The sequence below is a fragment of the Gallinula chloropus genome, assembly GCF_964237585.1.
Source record: "Gallinula chloropus genome assembly, chromosome: 2".
NCBI lineage: Eukaryota > Metazoa > Chordata > Aves > Gruiformes > Rallidae > Gallinula > Gallinula chloropus.
This window is the reverse complement of record NC_140086.1, coordinates 136,199,230-136,220,040: the sequence shown is the minus strand read 5'-3', so window position 1 is coordinate 136,220,040 and position 20,811 is coordinate 136,199,230. Positions and strand designations below refer to the sequence as shown.

Sequence of the window (20,811 nt, the reverse complement as noted above, 5' to 3'; positions counted from 1 at the left end):
GCTACATTTTGGCCTCCTTAAGAACTTATGACCTCTGGGAGTTGGATGTCAAAGTTCTAAGTCAAAAAAAAAGTTGTTTCTCTCCAAATGAGCTGTTCTTATTCTTCCTTTCCTGTGAACATTTTTACATTTTTGACCTTTTGGTCCTGATTTCAAACAAAGATTTCTTTTCATCTTAAAGAAAACTAATTGCAGGGAAAAAAAAGTATATTCTGGATAGCATTAACACAGTTGACTTTGTTCTTTTGTTCTTTGCATATAAGAACTTCCAAGTGCTTTCTCAGGCACTCTATGTAAAGACAAGGAATAAAAAGTTGCTTCTTGTGCTTCTTAAGTCTCCAGTGTAACTTTCTTTCCGTGTGTTTATGCATACACACAGCTTTACCCAGTATGAGTCATCTCACTGAGCTCAATTAGCCATCCCTTAGCTACTGACTGGCTACCTAGCTTGGTCTTTACACACTTGATGAGTCTTCCTCCAGCTCTCTGCAGCCTACTTGCATCTTCACAAGTCAGCATAAGTTAGTTCCCTTGACAAATTTTAGGGAGGGGTATCCTGTGGAGTCTTTCCTCCTGCATCCTTCGTGGAATGTAGGACTGGAAGGAAACACAAAAGATCATTCATCTTCTTTGTCTTGGCAGGAGTGAAACCATTCATGACAGATGTTTCTTCAACCTACCTCTGAAATCTTTTGTAGATAGACCACTGTTTAGAGAGACCATTTCCTTAAGTTTTTTGAAGTGCTCAAGTAGCCTTACTCCTAGAGAAACAGTTCTAGCCTAAATTTGATGCAATTTAAACTTGTTTGCAGGCTCATCAGCAGTAAATGTAGCAAAAATATGTCTTACTGTCCTCTTCATGTCTGTTAACCGTTTTCATGCCTTCCCATGTTTTTGCAGTCTTTCATTTTACACTGTGTTTACAAGACCTCTAATAATATTTCTTTGCAGGCCTCTCTACTTGATTACAAATGTAAACTAATGTTTTGACATAATTTCTTTGAGTGGCTGTTACTTACCTCTTTATCTTATAGGCCCTTGCAAACTCTGCTTTTCACACTATTGTGGGGTGGAATTGAAGATGAACTGACTCCTTATTTCATTTTGGTCTACCTTCCCCCTCTCTTTTTCTTAAGAGATGATGTGAATACAAGTGCTTTGGAGTATTTTATGCAGAGAATTGCTACTTTACTGAAAAGCATTTTTCAAGTTAAGAAAAGACCATGAGAAGCATATACATCAATGGAATCAACAGGCATTAATGACCTACAACGAAGATAATTTATTGATGATTCTCAAAGTACAGTGTTAGGAATAAAAATTATGCCAGATGACTGAGTATTACTGTTTGTTTTTGTAAGAGACTTAAACAGATCTTGCATTGTGCCTGGGGTTTGTGGCCGGTCAGTCCTTGGGGCCAGCAATGATGTGGAACAAACATGCATGGACTTGGGTGTCATTGGCTTCCAAGCTAAGTGGTCTGGGCAGAGGCTGCTGTTCCTGGTGACATGTGCCAGGTAGACTGTCTCTAACTAAACCTCTGGAGAAAATGGAACAGGAAAGCTGAAAACACAGGTTTGGCAAAAGAGTTAAACTACAGTAACATGAGCCCTTTCATTTAGTATTCTTGCTGCAGGACTCTTTAAGGATACAGACTTTGGGAATAGTCCCTTACAGAGGGCAGTATCAGTTCAAATAAAAATCAAATCAGAATTAGGTTACTAAGTCCTTCATCTTTCCAAATTGTCTCCTCTCATGAACTGTTTGCTGAGTAGCACTAACAGCAGAAGGAAATAAGCCACAAAATCTTTACAATTTCTGTACACCATACCACTGGTAAAGAAGATTGGAGAAAGGCTAGGTTGATATTGGTTTTACAGTATCTGCAGCAGAAACAAATGCTGTTTTTCTTGGTTTATTATCTCTATCTTTTAAATTACATTAATAATGTACCTTCTGTCTTTAAAATAAATGTAAATACTCTTGTGTCTAGTTTGTTGCTGTGATATGCCCATCTTAGATTGGTACCAGATGCAGCTTTTTGGTTGAACAGAATCATGTCTTCTTAGTGAAATCCAGAGCAGAGGTAGCCACGTCTCTGCAGTGGGAGGAGGTTAGTGCCCATTCTCCAAGTAGTCATTGTCCCAGCATGGGCAAAACCAGACAGTTTCATTCAGTATGTTACATTTTTCTCTCAAGTACTAGTGCACAAATTTCCTCTATATGGAAACGAAGTTACAAATTAGAGTAAGAGTAGCAGTATGTGTGTCCTAACCTGATGTCCGATTGGGACGTGATGGATGCTTGCACCTGGCATTACCTTTGCACCAGATACTTTTACCGCTATGTCTCCTTTGTTTGACACTTTGCCAGTATTAGAACTTAATGGTCCTAAAATATGCAAAAATAGGGGCCCTGTTTTTTTTTTTTTCTGTGTCTTTTTTTTTTCCCTCCAAATTTTTCTGTTTAACCTCTTGACATGGATTTAGTCCCAGGTTTTGCAAACCACTTTTCAATATTTTTCTCTTTCCTCATGTTCAGAATTGTAAAACGTAAATGTGGCAACAGAGTTCCCCCTTTCACAGGGAATTGTATAATTTGATTTTAGGAAGACTCAAGTTTTTTCTTACTCTATGTAAAATATGAAAGATTTTGGTGATTTAATAGGTTGGGGTTTTTTATCTTGCTAGGTGATACAGTTGATGATCAAAGTAGAGAATCAAAGGATAAAACTTCATTTCCAGAGACCAGACCGATGTACAACCAGCCTCCACAGGTAGGACACTATTTCTTTATGCACATATGATGAAACTTCTCCATTTAAGAAGCATGAACGTCTTGCAGGAGAAGGTTTCAACATACTCATATTGCCCACTGACTGAGCGCATAATCAGCCTCCCTTGTCATCTATCATAAAAAAAGCATTACTAGTAATTAGATGACAATATTATTGAGGCCACCAATATGGATTTGAAAAAGAAATAGTAAGAAAGCTGGGCTGCATGGTATCACAGAGTATCTTATTTTTATACTTGAGACATGCAGGCATGGAACTGTAGCTAAAATGTTAATGAATTGCATAGAAACATTAGTGTGGTGAGTAGTGATGGAAAATGTTAAACATTTACATAAGTCATTTATTTCCACAGCTACCATCATAAGTAACATGTTGTAAATGTGTGAGTATTATAGACTGTCTTCATTGCGTGTTTGCTTTCTGTTTCAGTATTATGTAGCTGTAAATATGGTCGTCGGCTTCTTCATCTGCTTTATTTAATATTTAATACATGTATACCAAAGCAGGCTTTTCAGAATATATCTCTGTGTGAGCTACAGACATTTTCTTCTCTGAAAAAGTTTTTTGAAATGAGTATGATCCTTTTTTCCACTGCCATATAGTTTTGGTTACTTGCGAAATAACTGTGAGACATTTTGCTTGGACTTTTTTTGCTTTCATGGTGGTGGATTTTTTTGCTTAGCCTACACTTTCTCTATCTCTTAAACCTAGCCCTGGAACTAAGTGTGTCTCTGTCTCAATGCCATTCTAGTATCTATTATTGTTAAGTCCCTTGGTATAGCAGAGGTGCCTGTGATAATCGTAGAATAGTAGAATGCTTTGGGTTGGAAGTAACCTCAAAGATCATCTAGTTCCAACCTCCCTTGAGGGGTCCTACAGGAAAGTGGAGGAGGGACTGTTCACCAGGGAGCATAATGATAGGACAAGGGGGAATGGCTTCAAGCTGAGAGAGGACAGGTTTAGATTATATTTTAAGAAGAAATTCTTTACTATGAAGATGGTGAGGCACTGGAACAGGTTGCCCTGAGAGGTTGTGGAAGCCCCATCCCTGGAAATGTTAAACAGCAGGTTGGATGAGTCTTTGGGCAACCTGGTCTAGACAAGGTGTTCCTGCTCATGATGTTGCATCTTTAAGAGTGGTCAACGTGTGTGTGATCTGTAGTCTCATATTAATTTCAAATAAAAACTGTGTCTGATTCAGAAATCTTTAATCATAAGTTGGTTTGCATTCTGATAAGAAATAATCGCTAAATTTTAGTCTGACTTCTGAATCCACACACATCTGGTTTGCAGCTGAAGTCCTGCTGCGTTGAGGCAGTGTAAGGCATTGATGTTGTGGTTGCCTATTGCACAGACATAGTTTCCCTTAGAGTGATGTTCTCGCTAGGTATTGTGAACCACCAGTTATTGTAGCATTAGTGGTTTGTTCAGTTCTGTGGAATTTTGGTAAAATAGGAACTTGTGTAGATTTTAAATGTTTCCGAGTTAAAGGAAAGCAGTTTGCAAAATAAAATAGCAGATAGTACACTGAAAATAGAACAGATTTACTTTGACTTTTCTGTTAAAAAGTCTTATATATCAAAAAAATTCTGAGAATTCTGAGCACTGGACCAAGTTGCCCAGGGAAGTGGTGGATGCCCCCTCCCTGGCAGTGTTCAAGGCCAGGTTGGATGGGGCCTTGAGCAGCCTGGTCTAGTGAGACGCATCCCTGTCCATGGCAGGGGGGTTGGAACTTGATGGTCTTTAAGATCTCCTCCAGCCCTAACCATTCCATGATTGTATGATTCTGTGAATTCTCAATAGAGTAACCGGGGGTCATGGAAATGAAATAGGTAATTCTGGCCAGTAGGGAAGCAATGTTCCTATTTGCAGTGGTGAATGTATTTTTATAAAATTGTGGGAGAACTCTACAAATTTAGTGAAATTAGAAGAGCATTGTACTACATGTTCAAGATGTCATTGAGATGCAGAACATTAGTTGAAATAATAAACTTGTTAGCATTAAAAGAAGAATACTTCATAAACATAGTACAGTATATTAAAAGGCATTTATTAGACTGCAAAGTGTCAGGTACTTGTCAAGCAGAGTTAAACAGAAGAACGTTTATTTCTTCAATTGCATTTTTTGATTGATGGAAATTTACTTTTATTTTTAAATATAAATTATTTTACAAATTAATCAATACAGACTGTGAAGCATGGAAAGTGCTTTAGAAATGTGATTTAAAGAAGAATGAAGTAATACTTTGTTCATAGGTCACTTCCTTATTCAAAAGGGAAATGAGGTTGACTTGGATTTTTGAATAAAGTGTCTTGTGGAGTATTTTTTGTAACTGTTGTCATCCTTGGAATTTCCCATTTGCGTAGGTGCAGTTGGAATTGTTTGCTGTACAATTACTGAATTCTCAAGTACATATATTTATATAATCTTGCATAAATTATTTGAACTAATACATAAATAAAAGCTGTCAACATGTAACAGAATCTCTTGTAACAACTGCCATAGCTGCAATCTGCATTGTTTTAAGAGGTTTTGGTGTTGCATGCAGGTTAGAGGAACTGCAGGTGCTTAGAAACCTTGTTGGAGGAAGGGTATTCTCAAAAGCCAGCTTTAGTCCAAACATTTCATTTTACACTGCACGGATTGGGAACAGAAGCTCCTGCCTTGAACTGCTGTGTGGAGTATCGTTTCCATCTCTTGAGTGTGGTTGAAGGTTTGGGAGGGTCATCTCAGGGATGTCAGTCATGGGGAGATGCGTTGTCCGGCAGGGTAATGGGTGCTTTGGGCCTAACCGAGCGTGTACAGTCCCACTAAAGTTGCTTCAGGCTCATGAACTAAAAGTCACAAACACATTTAAGTGCTTCTCTGGATCGGGGCCAAAATGCTTAGCACTCTGCAGGGCCAAGAACTTAAATTAGTCTCTTTGTGACTCTGAAATACAAAGCTTCTAATTTTAACTGCAACACCATCATAATAGAAGAGATATTACAGATTTATTTTTTCATGCCTGTGAGATTTCCATTGTTATAGTACAGTTTCCAGATAATTCAATCCTTATCTGCTTTCACTGGGAATTTAGGGTTATAGAAACTAACAGAATGGAAAGGTTAGTTTCGAGATATAAAGAGAGCTAGAAACCCTCATAATGTGATGGGGTTATTTTTGATAATAAGCTGTTGCATTGGTAAAGCAAATTAGCACAACCATGTATTTTTGTCCTACTGTGAGATCAATTATGTAGCATATCTATTAGGAGACATAAAAATATTTATGACAGATGGTATGGCTGTGAATTAGGATTTATGAAGATTATTGTATGCCTGGTGTCCAGGACACCTGGGATTATTAAATTGATGTGAGAAATGACAATTAAAAAATTACGTTTCTGGTAATAGCTGCAGTATTTTGTATCTCCCTACTGTCACCTTAAGAAGCAGCTCGTGTTTATTTGATATTGTGCTTCTTGATAATCTGACATGTGCTCTTTAGCCAACAGATGTCAGCAGATTTAATGGGTAAAAATTGTACCAATAAGTGTATTAAAATAAGCTACCAAAATTGAGAGCTGTATTTCAATTGTAAATTAAGATTTTTCTCTTGCTGTATATTGGGTTTTTTTTTTCCTCTGTAGTCCTATTTCTCCCTCAGTTACTTAATAGCTATTGCCTCCTATCTAAGGAGCTTGTTACACATTTTCTAGGGCAAGAGAGAATCCCCCAAGGGATTGCTTAATCCACAATTATCTAATTTATATGTTGTTGTTATAGCCACTCTTAATTATATACCTTGCTGTGATACTTACCATCATAGGACATAGTTTTCTTTATGAATTGCAGTAGGTCTGGTGTGGTTCTTGTGCCCTTTCTCTTCATAATTTGCTACTAAAAATGAGAACATAGCACATAGAAGCCCAGGTTTCCTGAGGTAAATTTAAAATTATCTATGGTTTTCTGCATGTAGATACTGCTGTGCACCATTCTGGGCAAGTATCTAAATAAATTAGAAAAAAATAATTATATCTGAATTGCCAGATAATACCCTCATTCAATTGATCCTTTGTAAAGCTGCTATGTCAGGGTTCTGAACAGATGTAAATAACAGTTTCCTAGGCATCAGGTTAGGGGTTAGATTAGTAAATTGGAAAGACAGGAAAACTATGAGATATAAAATATTAAGGAATAGATAATGGGAGTTGAGGGCACAGAGTAGGAGAGAAAAATAATTTCATTTTCTTTTTACTCTTCTAGAGAAATTAGCAAGTATTGCTGATGTTTATAGATTTTTAAGACACCCTTTTGAGCAGGTACCTGATAAAATTCCAAGGCATAGATGATGCTGATGTTATCTTGTTTTCCTTTAAAAAAAAAAACCTAAATAAATTGATTCTTCCAGACCTATTATTGCCCAGTTTTTACTAAAGCCTGGCTATCTAGATTCTTTTTACAAGTTACTGGAAAAGGAGCTGTTGCTGATCATGTCTCTGTTCAGTCACCAAACCATAGATCTGCTGGAGTGAGTCCAGAGGAAGAACCCAAATGTGATCAGAGAGCTGGAGTACCTCTCCTGTGAAGACAGGCTGAGGAAGTTGGGATTGATCAGCCTGGAGAAGAAAAGACTAGGGAGACCTTAGAGCAGCCCGCGATTAACTGAAGGCGCCTACAAGAAAGCTGGGGAGAGACTGTTTATAAGGGCATGGAGTGATAGGACAGGGATAATAGGTTCAAACTGAAAGACAGGTAAAGTTAGATTAGATATTAGGAAGAAATTCTTCCCTGTGAGGGTGGTGAGGCCCTGGCACAGGTTGCCCAGAGAAGCTGTGGCTGACCCCTCCCTGGCAGTGTTCAAGGCCAGGTTGGATGGGGCTTTGGGCAATCTGGTTGAGTGAAGGGTGTCCCTGCCTGTGGCAGGGGGTTGGAACTGAATGATCTTTGAGGTCCCTTCCAACCCAAACTCTTAGTTATGGTTCAGAGGTTCTCATATTTAAAATCTTGACAGGAGTGTTCTGGACTAGTTTTATTGCACCATTTTAGATTTCGTACGTTTTCTGTAGAGAACCTGGTTTATATTTAAAAATTATTGGCCAGTGTTTGTGATTAGTTTGCTCCATTTTGACATAGTGTCTATGGAAAACACTGCTTAGACTGACTTTTTTGCTGTAGCTTTAGTAAGCTAGAATTCTAGTCATACCCTGGTTAGATTAATTGCTTGTCATATGTCATATTAATTCCAAGATCTTCTTTTTAACATATAAAGCCCTTAAAGCATGTTGGTTCATATTTTCTCCTTAATTGGGTATGTAAGCAATAATCACTTAATGAAATTACCCACTCTTAGAAGGGACTGCAATAAGACTGTCTGCAGCAAGTCATCCAGCATGTACTTTGAATGCTGGTACCATCAGAAGAAAGATGTTTCACTCAACTATTGTGTATGATCCTAAGCTATAGGAAGTGAAGTTTTAACATTACCTTTAAAGAAGGATGACTAGTTTTCCATGTTAGCAGCAGACATTATCTTTCTTAGCACCCTTGGCATATATATAGCTGGCAGTTCTTTGGGGGAATCCATGTGCAGCCACAGATGAGAAGTGTATGCAAAGTAGAGCTGCCATATGATAATAAAGGCACAATGTATGGTTGTGGTCTTTCTGAGAATAAAGGTAAATATCCCAATCAGCTAAAAAATCAACTATTACATCTTGCAACTTTTACTGTGCAGTAGTAAAATGTTTTATAAGTCTTCATTATATTGTAAGGTTCATATTGCTATCTGTTTGATACTTTACCAAAATATTTAAGAGGTCTTTTCTTACTAGGAGAATCTCCAGAATATATGGACCAGTGGAATTCCGTTTGCCCTTAACAGCTGGGCAACTTTGTAGGGAGGGTGTATGTACATATAGTATATAAGTACATTAGGTATACATGCATAGGTAAATTTAAGCCATGCGATCATGCATTAGAAAGTTTGCTTCTGCATGTCACAAAGGGTTAGTTGTGATGGCCTCACAAACAACGTTTTATGAACTCTGATTCATGTGATCTGTTGAACAAGGGTCAATCAGTACGACCTGGGAATGTCTTGTAAGACATTCCTTAAGCCTTGTGGGGTTTTTTCACAGTTCTAAAGTGAATGGTTAGACTTGGTATCTGTGTAACGTGATACACAGCTGGGATTTTTTCAGATACTTAGTAATTGTAGTGACATCAAAAATGCCGTGACAATTGTCGTTTTCTTAAAGGGAAGCGCTGTATTTTTAGATATAGGGAACTGGAGTTGGAGTTGAGAGCTGTGAATTAATGTGGTTGTCACCAACTTCCTCACTGAACTTAGAAAACAGTTAATTTTTTAAGAAGTAATGCAGCGCTCTCTTACCAAGCACTTTGCCACTGTGAAATACTGTTAAACCCTTTGTTCAACTCCAGTTGAGATTTCATTACGACAAGAATAGAGGAAGGCTTTCACAGTCTTTTAAGATGAGACTTGAATGTTCTGTCTGGCCAGCAAATACACATCAACACAGCCTGTGAGTCCGGAGTCACTGCTGCGGTCAGTTTGTACCATCAATGAGGTCTGAGCAACGGAATACAAAATCACCGCCTGCCATTCTGGGAAAGAATGGCACACAAGCATGGTGTGTTTTCACTGTTAAGTGCCTAAAAATACATGTAAAAAGTTCATAAAATAGTAGAATTGACCTGATTGGCAGTTTCTTCGTTTTAAGATCTAGGCTTTAGGAAAGGAACATACACACCAAATAGTGACCAAGACACGTGTATCCAGAAGCACAATAGGCATACCTCCCTATTTGGCTTGGGCAGAGACTCACTATATGCTTGACTTAATTACGTGCTTATTCAGTTACATTGGGTGCTTATTTGTAGCAGGAGATGCTCAAATTGGATGCCCAGATGTTCCCATCACATTTTTAGCCTTGTTCTAATTTTGAGATCTTCTGACTAGCTTAATCCCCAGATAAAACTACTGATTATCCTGTATCTCTTGCCCAAACACGTGCGGTTGGACTAAAAGCCAGTAATGCTGGTTCACTTTGCTGCTGTCAACAAATTGATTGGTCAGTCATCTTGCCTCTGGGAGCAACCCTTCTGGGCTTTCCAAATATTAAAATTGATCTAAAATGCAGTGTAGATCATACATCACTTGATGAGACTGTGCTAATACAGCCTGATGGTACCATGGTACTTACAACATGATGCATTAGCGTAAAATGGTGGCTGAAAGACTGTGGTGTAAGGCAGCTTATTAATAATTACTCTAAGCACCAAGAAAGGAAGGAAAATAACAATGTATTTAGCTCAGTTTCACTGCCACATTTTGAGGAAAAAAAGCCCCAACAGAGCAAAACCCACCACAAACATCACTGGGCAGTCCATTTTAATTGAAAGGAAGTATGACTGGAACACTGCCTCATTTCAGACCAAAGTACTAATATTGGTACAACAGAAATATGTTTTTCTGTACTTCACATCAGTATGGCTTGATCCTTTCACCACAATGTGCTGCTGCTGTAATTTTGGCCTTACAATATCCCCAAAACTTCACCACTCTTCAGTCACATCAGACTTGTGAAAGACTCTGCGTTTGGTAGCACATAGCCAGATTTTGTTCTAAAGCTCTTTTTAAAAAGAAAAGATAAAATGGAAATTGTGTGTTTGCAAGTTTCTTTTCCTTGCTTCCACAGTATTAAAATTTTAGGAATACTTTTTTGTTATTGTAATGCAACTATTAGTCCTGCTTGGTAAAAACAAGTCAGTTTTAAAAGCCAAAAAAGTACCCTTCTTCCCTTACATTATGGTCCTGTTATCTTTCTTCCATAGAGAACCAGGAGGCTGAAAGAGGCCACTTTAACTGCAAGAGATGACCAATATCTGTTTATTTTTAATTAATTAATCTTTAATTAATTAATTCCTTTACTGCTTTAAGTCATTGTGCTTTTATTCTCAAAACCTAAGCAGTAGGTGCTGAGGACAGTAGGTGCTTGTGGTAACCTGTTTGCTGAAGATGCTGTTGACAAGTGCTCCAGTATAGACTGCATATGAAAGTCCAATATCCATTCTTCATTACCCTTACTGACTGGAATCTCTGTGGAGAGAGCAGGAGGACAGTTGTGTTAGGAGATAACTTGCCTAATTCACTTTCTAGGCATTAGAATGTTTTTAATCTGTAAATAGGACATATTGCTGGTCTTGCCACGTGCTTGGGTTATAAGCAGCACAATAAAAACCTCAGAACAAAGCATTTAAAACAGCAGTTTTTATTCACACATCTTCCTGTGAATCCATTTATGTCCTTCAAGGCTGAGGAGAGAGACCTCTAGGAATATCCAGGGGTTGAGTTACCTATCAAAACTTCCGAGAGCATGGCTGTTGTTTGCAGGCATCACTGGATGAAGCTTCACCTGGCTTCAGACTAGTAATTATTTTCTCTACACTCGACTTAATCAGCTTTTTTTTTTAAACTGAATCCAAGGTAATTTCCTTTTCCTTTCCATTTAGTGTAGGTGGAAATTGTTATCCCAGTGTTTTTCCTCTCACTGATACTAATGTTCAAGGGAGACATTTCACGGATGTTGCTGAATACTAAATTACTGAAGGAGAGATTTCCTTTTCGTCTTGAAACAGTAACTTGTGATTTACAAAGTTTTTCCCAGTTGTTGCAATTTGCAGAAAAATTTATTGACTTCTTTGTGAAACCATCTTTGCTAAATATTTTCTTACTAGTCTGTTATGTTTAATTATCTAAGTTCTGTTCTTCAGTAAACAACTTCCTTTCCCATCAAGTCCTTTGATTTTCATATGCTTAGTATGCAGTATTATCCCACTTTTTTTTAGAGGTTCTGCTTCATGGACATCTACTATCTCAGAGAAACTGTCATCTTTTTTCCTGCCATAGCAGGTTACCATGTTGGAGCTTCTACAACAGCAGGGATTCGGAACAACAGGTAGAAACATGGAGGGGGATACCCAGTTTGCCTGAGCTCCTCCTATTCAGGACATCAGCTTCCCAAAATGTCTTTGGGATTTTATTTTTTTTTTGCTTGGAGCAGTAGAGAGAAATGCAGTTGTCACTAACACCATCAACCAAATGTAGCTGCTAAATTAAAATGGATTATTTAAATACCATTTATTTCATATGCTATTAAAGTTTTATAGAAAATTATCTTAATATATTCCCTGGCTGTATTGAAAAGTCACCTGAGTTTTGTATTGCATCAGAAATGAAGGTAGCAGCAACCTAAATGCGAGTACTTTGTGCTTTTGGATGACACTGAAGTTACAGAACAAATCCATTATCAGCATTTATCAAACTTCTCTATTCATTTTGCAATATATTGACTTGTCCTTCACTTCTGATTTGTGGCTGTGAAACACGCTGCTGGATGTCTAGAGCTGCCTGCATTTTCATTTACAGATCCTCTGTCTTGCAGTTTACTTACGTAGTAATTTTTAGGAACTTTTTAATCTTTCAGCGTGCATGCTACAGGCAAAAGGGGAAAAAAATCTGGCCTAGTTAGTAACATTTCCTGGCACTGGCAGGAGCAGAATGAGCTGAATATTGTTCATGTTGCTTATTACAATGTATGAGATCTTTGCTATGAATAGCTTGCGTAGCTCTTTGAAGGAACAGAGGAACTAGATAAACTCTGCCTTACTGAACCCACACCTCTCTCTTTCTTCTAAGACAATTCTTACCAAAATACTTATGTTGCAGAGGGGAACTTTATCCAAAATTCACCTGTTAGGACAGTACTCAGGGTCCTTCAGAGAGGCACAGGTAGGAACAGGAACCCTACTATGGAGGGGCCATAAAAGCTGATACAGCTCTTCAGTGGTCAGATTCAACAGTGCTAAGAAATGGGTTGGGATAGAAAGAAAGGGTATAATTGTTTTAGTTATGGTGGGAAATGAAGACTTAGCATTTTTAGTAAAGATCTAGAATCCTTTTCTACTTCCTTCTTATTTCTGGTTTCTCTTAGTTCTGCAGTCTGTCTTCATGTTGCATCTTAGCCTTGCCTGTTCATAATTCGACTTTCTCATTATAGACGCCCACTATTGACATGTTATGATTCTCTGTCTTCAGACAATTATTTAAATAATTGAATTATATGAGTTAGGAATAAAGGAATAAAAGTAAGAATTAGGAATAAAAATATCATTATGTAGTTTTGGTTATATTATGTTCAACATATTTACTCAATTTATCACCAACCCCTGTCCAAATATTTTCTGTGGCCAGTTGTTGCTGGGGCAGATTGAGGCAAATCAGAACCTTCATCTTGTTCAGGTTTGAGTTTGCAAAGTTGTTAAGAAAAGAATTTGTTTTTCTTGTAGGATGAGCAGATGAGATAGTTGGTTTAGACACTAGATATGCAGCCTTTTGTGGTCCTTAAGAACTTTTCAGGCTAGAATTATAATCTGTAAGTGTTTTAGAAAGAAAACTCACAGGCATCTCTAGTATTTGCTAGGAGAATGAAACTAACACACTTGAGCTGTGGAACATTTGTTGTCTCCACAGTTGAAATGGCAGCCTCAAATTCTTCCCCTCTGCAGACATTAACAATTTTAGCTGTTTGAGAATTGTTCCTACATTAGAGGAAAAGCTAGTTCTGGATAATTACACTTTTCTAATTGCTTTAATGCCAACAATGGTGCACATTTGTACATCGTTATTGATACTGAAAGTGTGGTTTAGCAAAGATTCCCCTACTGTTCTTTGCAGGCCAAGATACTTGGTGGGGAGCTTTGCTATAATAATGGAAAACTAGAATGTCAGAGGTACTTTTCACTGTTTCTTTGGAATTCTTATTCTTTAAGATTTCAGCAGCATTAACCTGACCTTGATTTTGTTCTTGTCTGAGAAACAGCTGAAAAGCATGCTTTTAAAAAGGAAAGTGAAAAAGAAAAATACCTAAATTGTCGCAAATAAGTAAAATGTTCTTAAATGCTTATTTTAAAACCTGGTTCTGTTTTACTCTGAAAAGCAATATTGATAAATGGAGAACAAACATGCTGCCTACTAATCACACAAAATTTGTCCAGGTAGCAGGAGCTTTTTAAGAAAGACAAATCACTGCTGTATCACAGAGTGAGAGCCATAAGAAGCTGGGAAACAAGACCCCAAAGCAAATGAGAAAGCTGATTTCCATTGACAGCCATTCTTGCTTATAAAAGCCTCTCCAAGGACTCGATCTTAGCCCGAAGCTTTCAGCGTGGAAGTCTGCCCTGTTGCAACCACTGACAACACCAATCTCAGGCTAGTATTACAGTCCCATTCACTGCCTTTCTGTTAAAGAAAGAAAGCAAGCGACCAGAAGCCATTTGGATACAGCAACAAGCTACTGCAAGGTCTCTGGCACCACTTCTTCCCTCTACTTTTGTTCTCCCAAATACTAATTACTTTTTTCTTGAGTCCCTGGAGGGGATGCTGACTAAACCTTTGAGTGAGCCTCAAAAGAATAGCAGCTCTCATGATTCACCTGAGGTTTTCTGATGCTTGGAGGCATCTGTATTGTGCTTGTCCAGGTGGGTTTCTTGCCTTCTTAGAGGTCTGTAAGCATATAGGGCACACACTTAGTGGTGTGCTGGGGGTGGGGGTGTTTTGTTGTTGGTGTTTTGGGTCATGTTTTTTATGACATTTTAAAACTTACCATGTCACGTACACCTTTCCCCCCTGCAGCAAGGTTTTACTGATTCTTTTCTCCTAGCTTAGATTATTTTTTAATACAAAGTGCTGAACATACAGGGAGCCTTAGGAGTAATTTTTCTTTTCTCCCTCTGTTCCTCTTTTCAAATGAGAACAGTAATGACAAAGTGAATCGTCATCAATGGAGATGCTCGCCCTGGAATTTCTACAAGTATTTTCAAATGCCCTAGAAAGCATGAATTGAAAAACAATTGGAAGAACAATTCCCTAAGATAATTTCCATTTCTAGATATGTCAGAAATAACTGCATATAAATTGAGATGCGATATGATACACTATTTGCTGTAATATTACAAAATTGCCTGAAATAAAGATAATATTTCTGTATCATCATTTCTATATCACCAGTAGTGCTGTACATCTTGTAATTATGATATTACTGGATATTTACTAAATACTCTGGAAGAGTGAACATACTGTTTGTTTCTCCAGGCTTTTCTTAGGTAAAATGGATCTGCTTCTGAAAGACCTCCCCCCCCCCTTTTTTTTAACAGAAATTACAAAATTCGTAAAATGAATTACTCTTTTTGCTAGAAAACCTTGTCCAGTAATTTGGATGATAGTAATGCTAGCGCTGATCTTTGATTTTTCTTCATAGCACTGTAAATTCAACTGCTCAGTACATTGTAAGCTATGCATTTTTTTTCTTCTTTACGACACTCTTGGCAGACTTTATGATTAGCATACAGAGATGCAGCAAATTAGATGTTTTTAAAGGCAGCTGAGAAACATTTTTCTTAAAAAAGGTCAAAGGAAGAATTTACTTTAGAGGTTAATTTTGTATGTTGTTACTTTTCAAATAGCATATAACACCCTTGCTGTCAGAGCACAGTCAGTACCTGGTGTCCAGCTACCATATGTATTTACATAGTGTTTCTTTTATCCCTGTTCATTTGCATTACAAACCAAGAATGAAGAAAACACCTTGCTTATTTGAATTACATTGGATTACCATATCTTCTGTAATTTTAACTGATTTTTTACTCCCTGGTGTTTGGTGAAATATAAATTGTTTGGTGATGTAAGTGCATTAAATTAATACTTCTCATAGCAGGATTGTCTGTCATGCATTTGGCAGTGCTTTGTTTAGATAATGTCCAGAGAATATGCTCTGAATAGATTGTATTCTGGATAAATGTTAGGCATTTCAGTAGAAACCAGTGTGACTAATGTGGGATATCGAATTCTCTAGGACTTGCAGTTCTCTATATGCTTGAAGAATGCATGCGTGAAAACACAAGTCATTTCATAACCTTGACTTTGATTGCATCACATAGCTTTGTGCTGCTGTTTGCGTTGCAACCAGCTGGGGTGATCTCAGCCATGATGAGTGTTTGGTGTCCTCTGCTCTAGTGTCCAGCCCTTTGTTACATTACCACAGTCACTGTAAAGCTGGCTGGTCAGGTTGGTTTCATCAAGGTCTTTTCAGTGATGTGGATTGTCCAGCATATGAGTGAAAAATGTGTCTTAGACCATTTAAATGATGTCTTTATAATTTGGAAGCACAAAAATATGTCTGGCTTGGGAAGATCTTGCATGAGGCCAGTGTCACTGCAAGAGTTCCCAGAAACATGTCTGCACAGCGAAGGGCAATGATTGCCCACAGTGACTGTGCGAGGCAGAACTGAAGAATTACTTGCTCAGCCTGCAGTGTTCAGGGGACAAACTTCTTTCTTTGTATGTAGATACCTAGCATATCACATATAGATAATAAAAAGGACCTGTTACAGCAAGTCCAGAGGAGGGCCACAAAGATGACCAGAAGGCTGAAGCACCTCTCCTATGAAGACAGGCTGATGGAGTTGGGCTTGTTCAGCGTGAAGAGGAGAAGGCTCCGGGAAGACCTTAGAGGAGCCTTCCACTACCTGAAGGGGCCTATAGTAAAGCTGGAGAGGGACTGCCTAAAGGGTTTGGAGTGATAAGGACAAGGGGTGAGGGCTTTAAGTTGAAGGACAGTAGATTTAGGTTAGATATTAGGAAGAAATTCTTCCCTGTGAGGGTGGTGAGGCCCTGGCACAGGTTGCCCAGAGAAGCTGTGGCTGCCCCCTCCCTGGCAGTGTTCAAGGCCAAGTTGCATGAGGCTTTGGGCAACTTGGTCTAGTGGGAGGTGTCCCTGACCTTGGAACTGTAATATCTTTGAGGTCTCTTCCAACCCAAACCACTCTGTGATTCTATAATACATTCCATAATTCATATGGCTCACTGTGTACCAGAGAAAAGGATGAGCTGTACAGTATTCCAGCAGTTAAACTGCAAATGTGACAGTTTTCCAGCAGCCTGCCTTCAGCTGTTTCAGGTTAACAGGACAGCGTTTTTCTACCATGTTTAGGTTTTAGATACTGCATTAATGAATCCCCAGGCTTTGTATCTTTCCCTATTGTTTAATTTGTTGGGACGTTGGTCCAGTAATAGTAACATACAATATGACTTGGAATAAATAAAAAAGTGAATGTGAACATTTTAAGACAGCGAAAAATCGCTGGTTTTATGAGAGAGATAGTAGTGAGTTTTGTGTGAAACTGAAATAGGAAATATCAAGTCCTTTTCTCATTTCTGCTGTACACTGATCTTACCATATTGGACCCAAGGCTTTCTTAGGAGGGGCTGGGTAAACTGGGACCCACAGACCATTTGTTCTAGGACCAGAATATACTGACCCAACACTTTTTTGCTCTTGACTTAACTGTACTGTATGTTTCGGGCTTTACTTGCAATACTGTTTTCACTCTTCAGATAGTATCAGCATCTCTAGACGATTCAGTACTTTGCTGACAGCATGCAGAGATTGAGCATGGTAAAGTTATGATTAACAGCAAAATAATTCCAATGTAATTCACCCTTCCTTGCTGCAGGCTTGCTTTGAAAAGTGCAGCGGGACTGCAGAGTGAAGAAAGCTGGGTCTTGCTCTGCTGTCAGTCCATAGTATCTGCTGTGTGCAGAAAGGGCTTTAATTTCTGGGGCTGCCCATTTGGCACCCTTCTGACAAATACAGTGTTTGTGGAGGAAAAAAAGATGATCCAAGAAGCTTTGCGCCCTCCAATTCATTTTTTTCCTCTTTGAAGTTAGTTTTGCCATGTGATTGTCTAGTTTGCATTTTAAATTGAGTTCATGCAGCTTGTAGGACAATTCAGATATAAACAGGTGCTCATAAAAGTGTAATTTGCCAAACAAAATAAACATTAGATGCTAGGGATTTCTGATGATAATCAGAGCTATGGGAGTAGGACAGCAAGCGGGGGATCATTTTTCCCTGGAATGCAGGAGTGGGGGGAGGCAGAAGGGTCTTTGAAGATCTTGTTTAATTGATTCCTAGACACAACCTTTTCCTGTTTCTCATTTGGGGCTTTCTGGCTCTGCTTTCCCTATCAGAATATGGGACTGATGTAGCATGAGCAAGTGCCAGGTTATTTCTTTCAAGAGGGCACATAACAAATTTGTGCAAAGTAGAAATTAAGTGAAATTACATTTACAGCAGCTACAAGTTAAAGTACTTATTTGAAGTATTGGGGGGTGTGTCTGATAAATATTAACATTAATCAGTGTTCTTGTACTTGGCAAGAGAATGTGCCTATAGCAGAAGGGGTTTATGAATTCTGTAAGCTTTATCTTAGTACCTATGGAAGCTAAAATCCCTTCTTAAAGTGAGGGCTGCTGATGTTCAACTTGAAGATGCTGGTGCTGATTACAACAGATAAGTGCTAGAGGTTTTAGGAGTTTTCCTGAACTAAGAGGCTTACAGTGCTGTTGCTTGTGGGTTTTTGCTCAGAGCTTGTAAGGCCACAGTAGGAGAACTGTGCAGGCAATCTTCATAACTTCTCTGCTAGCTTTACTGCCCTCTGAAGATACCAGAACAAGTAAGGAGGGGGAAGGCAGGGAAGGGAGGACCCAAATCAATCAGGATTTATACTAGGAAGTGAATCCCAGCAGCTCAGTGGGAAGGTGCTTTCCTCACTTGCTTCCTTTGGAGTTCATTGGCTCCTCTTTTGCATTGGGTCATAACCAGTAAGCTTAGTTCTGAGATCCAGTCCTCATTTCTTTTATTAAAATTTCTTAATCTTGGGAAAATTTACATTATTATCCTGTGACATAATAGTAACAGATCTTCTAATCATCACTAGTATAAATGAAAGATTCCAAGTGAAGATCCATTTCAGGGCGTGCAGCTCTACTTCTGTCCCAGTAGCCTGTGGAGGAGCAAGCTTCCTCCACCACCTAACACCAGTACTGACTCTGGACTGATTTAGATTGGCAAGATTATCTATTTCATTGTTGGCAGTTTAATGGGAGTTTAATGTTTGTTTACCTGTCCAACTAGATGAAATGCTGGGTTACATAAGGAAAGACTAGCACTCAGGTTTTGTTGAAGTCAGATGCAGTCCTTCCTTGGAGAAGGAGATGTGGTTACCTGGCCAAACGTTTGCTGTGTTACATATTCCCAGGCTAGAAAACTAACTACCCCCCAAACACCCCACCACCCAAAGTGTCCTTCAGTCAGAGAGCCAGAGCCTCAGGTTCTCTGTAACAACCATGACCTGTAACCTCCAACTCCAGCACAGGTCAGATCTTGAGCAGCACAACTCCCCTAAAAGTCATGGAATAATTTAGGATGAAAGTGACCTCTATACAGCTAGATCCATCAAACTCTTATGATCAGTTGAGCACCATATTAGTAGTTAAAGGTTTTGGTGCTCTCTCTCCCTTCCCTAATAGCAGTGCAAGCTTTGGATCTCTCTGGCTGTGTGCTAAATATGGAGGGTTGAAAGGAAGAAGTCAGGTCTGCAGTCAGAAACTCGTGTCTAATGTTCTTGACTCTTGCATGACTTGTTAAGCAATTTAGAGAAAATCACCGAGTATCTCTGTATGTGTGCTTATAGAAAATAGAAATCCATAGAACAAATGTCTTATTCCTAGAGATGACATGAGAGCTATCAGTTTGCATAGCATTTTATTGCTATAAATAATAAAACAAGTTAGATTTGATAAATACACAGTAACATCAGACGGAGAAATCCTACTAATCATTTAAAAAAATAAATCTGTTGTTTTAGCCTGAATTCAAGTCAACCTGACTCAAAGAATTATATCAATATATATTAAGAATAGCTGGTTTAGAACTTCCTGAACCAAATGCTGATTTTGTTTATTACTTTTTTTTTTTGGTTTTCATTTATTAGTAGGTCGTGATGGTTCTCAGTACAAAGCCTTAGCTGCCTGATCAGTGGTGTCTAAATTTCTGTTCTTCTGTCCCTTTTAGACAAACACAGGGCACCGATCGCAGTTGACTGTATCCAGTGCAGAGGTGGGAAATGAAAGGAATCAAAATTTGGAAAGCAGCCCTTTCATGTCAGATCTTCTGAGCGATGTACCCTTTGCCCTGGCGCCACATGTGTTAGCGGTACAGGGCACCCATAATGACGTTCCTGACCGATTGCTCACCTACGACATCAATGATAATTTGTCAAGATTTTGGTATGACTTTACACTTGAAAATTCAGTGCTTTGTGATCTGTGATATTTTCTCATTTTTTTGGTGTGGGCCTGTGTCAAGGAACAAGTGTTGAGGTGAAGATAAAGACTTACTTTAATCAACAATATTTTGAGGGCCTGCCACATTGGATCAGAAGGATTATTATTCACAACTGTGTTGTTTTGCTTAGCTTTAAGTGAACTATGTTAAATATTTTGTTTATCTCCAAAGAAGTCAAGCAAAACTGTTTCAGCCTGAGTAGGAGACTGGCTGTTGGTGTCTACTTCCAGTAGGTAGGCTGCAGACACAAACATTTCATAACTTTAAGATGAAGTCTATGCATGCCTGCTCTGTTTCCTTACTTCACTCAGATACTAAACACATAGATCATGTTACATGTGTTTCTTTTAGATCACCTCTGATTTTGTACAGATAGAAACCAGTATTCACAGCAAAGCAACACTGCTTTGTACGACCGGACAGACAGATTTCCAGTTTAACCAAGTTTTTAAACTCAAGAGTTAATTATGACCACTTAAAATAATTATGGGGACTTAACAGAATTGGTTAAACTTGCCAATTTCAAAGTGAAAAGCAGTTGCTCTGCTCCCTTTCCAGTAGATGGTATTTTTGTCCACCTCGTTTTGTGCCTGGAGAAGTCCTCCCCGCCTGCCTTTGGGCTGCTGTTTGTTCTCATTACCACATGTGTTCCTGATTTATACACTGATCAGCTTTTCCATTTTAACCTCTTTGCCCCCTGAAGGAGGAAATCTCAGGACACGTACTTTTAATGGTCACACCCTTCTTTTTTTAATTTGTGTG

At 38.5% G+C, this 20,811-nt stretch overlaps 1 protein-coding gene across 1 annotated transcript in view; it reads left to right on the top strand.

Annotated features, from left to right (window-relative positions):
* UMAD1 (UBAP1-MVB12-associated (UMA) domain containing 1) overlaps positions 1–20,246 on the top strand; it is a 72,149-nt gene extending 51,903 nt beyond the window's left edge. Inside the window, exons 2-3 of the mRNA XM_084260008.1 lie at positions 2,691–2,776; positions 19,777–20,246. Coding sequence (XP_084116134.1) covers positions 2,691–2,776; positions 19,777–20,034 — 344 coding nt within the window. The 3' untranslated portion in view covers positions 20,035–20,246. The remainder of the gene's footprint in view (positions 1–2,690; positions 2,777–19,776) is intronic.
* The last annotated feature ends 565 nt before the right edge of the window (positions 20,247–20,811 follow it).